Below are 8,566 nucleotides of genomic sequence, written 5' to 3'. Positions count from 1 at the left end.
AGGAACGTCCCTCCATGGCCTCTGCATCAGCTCCTGCTTCCTGACCTGCTTGAGTTCCAGTCCTGACTTCCTTTGGTGATGAACAGCAGTATGGAAGTGAAAGCTGAATAAACCCTTTCCTCCCCAACTGCTTCTTGGTCATAATGTTTGTGCAGGAATAGAAACCCTGACTAAGAAAGATTCGTTAGACATGATAAGCATCAATGGGGAGGGAAGAGGAGGGAAAGAAGAGCTGGGAAAGACAAGAAAGGTGGCACCAAAGATGAGGGAGCAGGGCACAGGGCTCTCAGCAGCCTGACTGCTATGCTCACTTTCCTTCGCTGTCCCAAGGCTTTCTCACAGCTGTCATCCCCAACTGACCCCTGCCACAGCCCATCTCTGACCCTACCGTAGCCATTACTTATTTGAGAGAGCACTGCAGCATCCACAAATGAAGAGACCAACATGGAAAGAAGGGAGGAAAAGAGAAACAAAAGCAAACATGGTGTGTTCAAGATTGGCTTGGTTTTTCTTCCCAGATCTTCTCTTCAGACTCTAATACTAAACCCCCTCTGGTCACACGACGTGGCAGTGACATTGAGAGGATTTAAGGGGCCACCAGGCAGTTGGGTGTTATCATTAGAACCTGGATGCTCTCAGAGCAACCTTGCGGCAGGGAAGAGAAATGGAGAGTAGGGAAAGTGACTGGGGTAGACTCTGTACTCTATACGCTGTATAATTGGAGACAGAAGGAAACACCAGAGCCACAAACATAATGGCAGGTGCCTTGCGCTGGGCAAAGGGAAGATGTGGAACCCCAGCTAAGTGCAGTCACACATGAGGGATGTGGCCATTTGCCCCACTGTGACAGACTCAAAAAATAAGGAATATGGTCAAAGGGACATATAGCTAGTGAGTGGCTCAGCTGGATCTAAATCCAGGTATATGCTACAATGGAGAGTGATGGAGACAGAAAGGCAGAAGGTCCAAGGGTGAAGGAAGGGGGAGACTGTGGGCCAGAGGAACAGGCAATGGCCCAGGAAAAAGGCTAGGGCAGGATGCTCACCTGGAGGCAGGTAGCTCTGATAAACTCGAGTCACTTGATCAGCCAGCCCAGGCAGCTCACAGATCTGCAGTGCCCGGATGAAGACCTCCACCCAGCCAGGCCGGCGCTGGAGATTATTGAAGAGTCCCCAGAGTGTGTCCCGGTTCCCGATCTGCCTGTAGGAAGCCCGCAGTCGATCCTGGAAGACAGCACAGACAGCCTCCTTAGGCCAGGTGGCCTAGCCTTTTCTCTACTCAGAAGAAAGCTACTACAAAGGGGACACTAAGAAAGCCACAGGAAGTGGGCAGCTGTCTGAAACTGAGTGAGAGGCAGGCCAAGGCCACAATGGTAGCCCAAGTACGGTGTGAGGATCAATGAACAACAATAAAGGGAGCTGCCGGGAAAGGGCTGCGGCCACATCAAGGTTTGCAGGCATTGTCGCATTAAATGCAATGACCATCCCTACTTTACAGATGAGGAGTCAGAGGCCGAGCAGAAGCGAAGCAGCACTGAGACGGGGCAAAGCTTGACTGGCAGCCCCTAAAGCAAGGAGCAGGGTCTGAATGAGTTGAGAAGGAGAAGAGGCCCGGCCACAATGCTCTGAAAGGGGCAGAGACTAAAGGGAAGGAGAGCCAAGAATGGGAAGCAAGGCAGGGGAGCACAGTGGGTAAGTTCTAGAAAGATGACAGCAGCTATAGGATCGTTGATTCACTGGATTCCCACTTGAAAATGACCAATCAATTTGTAATCCTAGCACCAGGGAGGCTAAGGTACGAGGGTTACAGGTTCGAGACCAGACTGGGCTACATAAGAAGACTTTGTCTGAAGAGGAAGTACGGGAGGGAGGGAGGGAGGGAGGGAGGGAGGGAGGAAGTAGAGGGAAAGAAGAAGAAAAGAAAGAGGGAGACTTGGAAGAAGATTAAGAGGAAGAAGAGAAAAGCAAGTGACAACCCACAGGAAATAATTATTAGATGACTTACAAAATGACTGGGTGTCCCGAAGAATGTCCAACACAGGGCGAGGCCAGCCAGCACGTTCTCCTGACTGCCCAGCCCTGCGCTGTAACAGTATCTGCACAAGAAACCATAGTAGTCCCGAGACCCCTAGGACAGGAGGCCCCCAGAGCACACACAGAGGCAGCTCGGGGGCACAGGAGCCCATCCCATCTGAGAAGCAGCAAAACATAAACCCAGGTTTGCCACTTCACTGGGTGCCGAGTGCAGCCCTGTAGCACGTCCTGCTGTGGCAAGACCCTGATGGCTCAGAGTCCTCAGGTCTGACATTGCAGACGCTGTGCCAAGATAGGGTCTTAGGAGAGAATGAATCAAAACCAAGCAGGACCCCGGGACAAACAAAGAGAAGGTTCTGGAAAACAGGGAGCCAGAGCCTGGAAACCTGCCGACCCCCTGCCACACTCTTGAGTGCAATATAAAAAGGAAAGGAATTTAGCAAGGTCAGAAAAAAACCAAGCTGAACACGCTAAAAGTCAGAAAAGCAGGAAAGGAAGGGGGAGCGGGCCCTGACCTGGGAGAAGGGCTAGGCCAGGCTGAAACTTGGACTGCACAGCCCTGTGCCCAGTCCACTGGCCAGCTGTGCCATCCCTCACTCACCTGGTCACTAGCTGTGAGGCAGGACAGGTAAGGCAGGATCTCCAGAACGTCAACACAGCAAAACTTGCTGTGGTTATCTCGGATATACTTATAGGTCTTGTCCTCAGCAAATGTCATGGCTGCTCAGCTTCTGGAATGACTCGGACCCTGGCAGGGTGGGATGGACTGAGATGGACTGGAAGAGAGATGGACAAGAGAACAAGTTGGCAGCACAGTTGGAGGAAAAGGAAGACAATTCTTTCTCAGCTTCTAGAATCTTGGCTATTTTTCTTTAACTTTTACTTCTTTCTCTTTTTTTTTTTCAAGATTTCTCTTATTAATTTTAAAAAGTATGCATCTGAGTGTGGATATGTGCACGAGTGGGGGTGCCCAGGGAGGACAGAAGAGGACACTGGAACCCCTGGAGCTTGAGTAACAGGCAGTTGTAAGGCACCAGATGTGGGAGCTGGGGTCAGAACTCTGGTCCGATGGGACAGCAGCACACTGAGACAATCTAACTGCCGAGCCAATCCTAATCTTTCACTTTTTAAAGTAACCTGTATTATTATTATTGACTGTATCCAGAGGCTCTCAAGTTCTCCTTAAAAGTGAACTGATGAGCACAGAGCTGGCAATCTAGAACCCACTTCTGCCTGTTGGGCTTCATCACTGTTACAAAGGGTTTGTAGCTACCTCTTACACTGGAGGTAGCATGGGCCCTTAGCTGCTAAGGTTGTGAAACATACTGGATTCCCTTCCTACCACTAAGGCAGGATAGTCTAAGAATTGCCTACATGTGTTACTTCTTTGGGGTATACTGAAAACAAACCAACAAGAGCCGCCCATATGATAATACTAGAATAATTCTACCATAAAGATGGAGAAAATGCTGACCGTTAGGGGGCTTGCCAGCTCCTAGAAGAGTGAAGAACTAAGGTCTCTCAGATCCGTTGTTTCTGGGTGATGATGTAGGCCCACCACCAAGGTTTGCCACATATACATACATATGTTCCCATAGTAGGAAACTGAGTTTCACCACACTGAAGTCACTTTGTGCTGCAGAGTAAATTACTAGCCTTTTCCATACCATGGTTCAGAGAGGGGCTGAGGGCTGGTTTAAGGGTTTAATGGAAAAGAGTGCTAGTGGAGACCTGGTGTAGAGCCGTGGTTCTCAGCCTTCCTGATGCTGAGACCCTTTAAGACAGCTCCTCATGTTGGGTGACCCCCAGCCATAACATTATTTTGCTGCTACTTCATAACTGCAGTTTTGCTACTGTTATGAATCAGAATGTAAATCTGTGTTTTCTGATGGCCTTGGGTGACCCCTGTGAAAGGAGTTTGACCCCCCAGAGGGGTCCCCAGAAGCATGTCTTCAGATGGCTCAGTGGAAAGAGCACTTCCTTACCTGCTGCTTTTCCAGGGGACCCAAGTTTGGTTCCCAGCACCCACATCTGGTGGCTTGAAACTGCCTGTAATTCCAGCTCTAGAGGATTTGACACTCTTGTGGCCTGCACACACTTGGTATATACTCACACAGACATGGACATAAATTTTAAAAATTTTTAACGATTTAGAGAGCTTGCACAACAACAGTAGTTCAGAGATATAAGATTAAATATTTTTTAAAATATTTTTTTTCAAATTATTTATGTCTGTGGGTGTTTTGCCTGCCTATATGTTTGCACACCACTTGTGAGCCTGGTGCCCATGGAGTCCAGAAAGTGGTATCGGATGCTCTGGAACTAGAGTTACAGACAGTTGTGAGCTGCCATATGACTGCTGGGAATCAAACCCAGGTCTCGTGGAAAAGCAGTCAGTTCACCTACCACTGACCTATCTCTCCAGCCCCAAGGTTTTTTGTTTGTTTGCTTTTTTGTTTTTTGTTTTTCGAGACAGGGTTTCTCTGTATAGCCCTGGCTGTCCTAGAACTCACCCTGTAGACCAACCAGGCTGGCCTCGAACTCGGAAATCTGCCTACCTCCTCCTCCCAAGTGCTGGGATTAAAGGCATGGGCCACCACCACCCGGCCCCAAGATTTATTATTTATATCTTATGTACGCGAGTGTTTTGCCTGCATGGATGTCTGTGTACCATGTTCCTACAGAGGCCAGCAGAGAGCACCCACAGGTGGTTGTGAGCTGCCATGTGGGTACTGGAACTCAAACCCTGGTCCTCTGGGAAAGCAGGCAGTGCTCTCACCCACCAAGCCTTCTTTCCAGAACATCTAAGCTTACATTTTAAAAAATACACCACTTTTATCTGTTCACTCATTTATTATTATATGTATACAATAGGTGTGTAAATGTGTGCACACACGTCACAGCACACACATGAAAATTGGAGGATGATTTTTTTGTGATTTGGCTCTCTCCTTCCACCTTGGCTTCCAGGGATTGAACTCGGATTGTCAGGAGTGCATAGCGTGCAGTTTTACCTACTGAGCCATCCCACCATTTAGACATTGGCAGTGCCTTAAATGCAAGCATTGCTTACGAAGCACCACCATCTGCAATCACATGTTTTGATTACTTGTCTCTTAGCTGTCCTCCACCTTGGGGAGAGGAGAGACAAGATATGCCACATCCAATTTAAGTACCATTGGAATGGAACAGGCACCAGATCCATTAGCACATACCCAGATGACAAGCCCAGGAAGTAAGTCTGATTATTTAGAAAGTAAAAGGAGACAATGAGACAGAACTCCAGGAGGAAATTCCCTGCTTAAACAGAGGTGATCCAGGAAAGCCCCGATTGGTAACATCTCACTGAATGATTTTTCCACTGTGAAAAGACTGGAGTCTGGGGGAGAAGCCAAAGCAGATGCCAAAGTTCTAAGATGGGATGGAATCTGGAGTGAAGAGAATCTAGGTGAGTGACGTTTAAAGCTGAGGGGAAGGACAGAGGTCAAGGTCAAAGAGGCCACCAGCACGTAAGGTGTTGTGGGAAGGACTTTGGGTTTTACTTGATGTGATACGGGGAACTACTGGAGAGCCTGGGCTCTGATTTGCACTGCAGAACTCTCTGGAGGTTCTAAGGTCTTTGAGAAGCCCAGGATGGAAGGAGGGTGACAAGTCAGGGCCCTGTGAGAGGATGATGAAGGCTGTGGCCCGGGTGGCAACAGAGGGGATGAGCAGCTATATTCCTGGTGCTTTGTAGACAAGGGAGGTAGGGTGGCGATCAAACATGGCTTCTTGGGAGGTGGGGCAAGGAAGGTGCCATTTACTCAACTCTAGGGAAGGCAGTAAGAAGCCATGGAAAGATGGCCCTTCAGAGCTCCGTTTTGACAAGTTTAACAAGCTGTTGGTTAGCAAGAGTATTGTTCAGGAGAGAAGAAGGAAGGGATAGAAGAGAGAGCCAAGTGCCCACCATGGAGTCTGAGGCCTCTGAGAGACAGTGCAGAGAGTACCCACGGTTGTTGCAGGTGCAGGCCCCTGCCACGTGGGAGGCGAGGTGCTAGTTCTGCCTAGTGACCTCAGCCCATGTTAGCACTGGCACTGCTAACTACCAAATGCTACATTCCTACGAAGAGCTAAGGATGGAAGGAAGAGCTAAGGATGGAAGGCCGGGAGATCAAGGAGATAAGATTGAGGTCTGTTGAACCTTCAGGGGATGAAAAATGAGGCCTCTGCAGAGGCCAGCCTGATGAAACCCGTCCTCCCCCTTTCCCAGGTCCCCTAGAAAGATGTGACGACAGAGGGAGTCAAATTATTGGTTTTCTGCGGTCCAACCACAACTCTGAATGCAGCCTGGGGGCGGGGAGTGGCATGGAGCCCCACCAAAAGCCAAGGAAGCTCAGTTATTCATTTCTCGAAGGTTCTCTGTTAACAGAGGCAGCCTGAGGTTCTTTTACTTCTGTCCTTTAACACAGTCACCAGAGAGGAAGTGATACCAAGCTACACGGCTGACCTGCAGCGTGGAATTTGTACCCCGACTTGCTGCCATGACCTAACAGCATAGAGGTCCCTGCAGCAGGAAAGCCACAAAGCCCCTCCTTACACCAAGGTCACTGCCTGGGGATGGGACTATAGGGTGAGAAGATGCAGCATTTAGGCTCTTTGAAGACATAAAAGTCTCTCAGACAATGCTGCCCTTACTGACATTCACCTGAGTTCTGAGATCGAGGCTGAATGCCCTTCAGGTTTTTGAAGCTTCCCAGTAGCCAAAGAACATTGTTTTCTGCTTTCTTTTGATTTCATCCTTTTCCTCAAACTCCTTTCTTATATCAGACCCTTTCTTATACCAGAAAGGGAGGTGGCAAGAGTGTCCTGGACACAGCAAAGCTTCCGACCTGACTTCCACAGAGCTTCTGTCCGGGTCGTGGAAATAAATATCCACACTCCCGAGGGACAAGTCTCCTGGCCACGGACTAGATTCCTGGCAGGACTCAGGTCTCCAAGTGCAGGGAGGCTGTTTTGAACAGATGTTATTGCCTGCAACAGCCCAGATCCAGGATCAGGCCGTAGCCCGGACTGGCAGGCCTACTCTCTGGCGCGGCCGCCACAGGTCGTTGCTCATGGCCAGGCCTCGCTCAAGTCACCAGGGCCTGGGAGAGGCAGGGGGCACTCCGAGGTTCTATCTGTCCAGCCTGGGCAAACTCTCGGCACCACCTACCTGCTTGCTAAAGGTGCTGGATGCGGATCAAGGAACTGCCGGGGTCGCGAATCCGTGTGTGGTCGACCGCATTCTCCCCTAGTTCAGGAGCCTCTCCGACCCCACGCGCCCAGGCCCGGGGCGCCCATGCGGACTCCCAGGCGCAATTGGCCCTAGCCAAGGTCCCCTCCCTGAAGGATCTCAGTGAACACAGAGTCCTGAGCACCCACGCCCAGGCTGCAAACTTACCAAGAGAAATCAGACTAGGCAACAGGTTGACCGCGTTCGACTGTGCAGAGCCCTAGCAGATGGAGGGGGCGGGACGAAGCCAGCCACGCAGCCATTGGTCAGGCGTGGGGAGGAGGGGTGGGATCGGAAGCGCAGTCATTGGTCTGGCAGAGCCTGACTGTGATAGAGTTGGAAGTACGGCTGTTAGCTGGGCTGGGGATGCCTGGGCGGAGCTGAGCTAGGCCGGTCGCAGGGCCAGTGGATGAGTCCTGATGTTCCGGAGCGGCTGGTCCAGTGGCTGGTGCCCCGCAGGCCTTGCTTGGGGTCTCTTCTGATTTCCTGCAGGTGCATTAGGGAGATTGTTTCTTCCTGCTTGGTCTAGAACACTTTTCAGGGGAAGTCCAGATGCCCAGAAATCTGCTGTTCTTAGATTCCGTTCCATTCCTCAGGCAAAGCAGATCTTCTAGCCAAGTACTGGAGGAGAGAGGGTCTTCTTGTCATCTGCTCCTATGTCTCCAGTGCTCCATAAACGTAGGGTGTTGCACAAAATGTCATAGGGACGTGGGTGCCTAGCCAGATGACACCAGCTGGGCTGGTAGGAACAGGATGAAGCAAAAGACTGCACCTATCCGGTGATATGCACCAAGTTACAACCACTTATAGCTCCAACACCAGGGTAACCCGACTCCTCTGGCCTCCACTGGCTTACAGAGACAAACAAAGGAATGAAAGCTTTTCGCTTCCAGTCAATTCTTTCAACCAGAAGTAAAAAACTAACATACTTAAAAAGAAATCAGTTACCCCAGCACGGCTAGATGGTAGAAATGTCTTATAACTCGATGTAGGTGGAGAGTACGCAGCTGGAGCACATGTAAAAATATATCAACTGGGGCTGGTGAGATGGCTCAGCAGGTAAGGGCACTTTTTGCCAAGCCAGAGATCTGAGTCTGACCCCTGTAATCTGCATAATGGAAAGAGAACTAACTCCAAAAAGCATTGGCATTTATCACCCCTCCCCTTATAAATATAAAACAGGAAAAAAGCTGAAAAATGCATCAATGACATACTTAATGTTATAATTTCCTATCTAATACAGTTTTAAAGACAAGCCTAAGGGATCACTGAGGTTAGAGCT

The 8,566-nt window shown here is 49.8% G+C and overlaps 1 protein-coding gene across 1 annotated transcript in view; it reads right to left on the bottom strand.

Annotated features, from left to right (window-relative positions):
- The window catches only part of Mavs (mitochondrial antiviral signaling protein), a 14,009-nt gene extending 6,495 nt beyond the window's left edge, over positions 1 to 7,514 (bottom strand). Inside the window, exons 1-3 of the mRNA XM_029468442.1 lie at positions 7,453 to 7,514; positions 2,635 to 2,809; positions 876 to 1,223 (exon numbers count right to left, since the gene is read on the bottom strand). Of these exons, the coding sequence (XP_029324302.1) occupies positions 876 to 1,223; positions 2,635 to 2,751 (465 nt within the window). The 5' untranslated portion in view covers positions 2,752 to 2,809; positions 7,453 to 7,514. The remainder of the gene's footprint in view (positions 1 to 875; positions 1,224 to 2,634; positions 2,810 to 7,452) is intronic.
- Between the last annotated feature and the right edge of the window lie 1,052 nt (positions 7,515 to 8,566).

This window comes from Mus caroli, chromosome 2 (genome assembly GCF_900094665.2).
Source record: "Mus caroli chromosome 2, CAROLI_EIJ_v1.1, whole genome shotgun sequence".
Lineage (NCBI taxonomy): Eukaryota > Metazoa > Chordata > Mammalia > Rodentia > Muridae > Mus > Mus caroli.
This window is presented reverse-complemented; position numbering and strand designations above follow the sequence as displayed.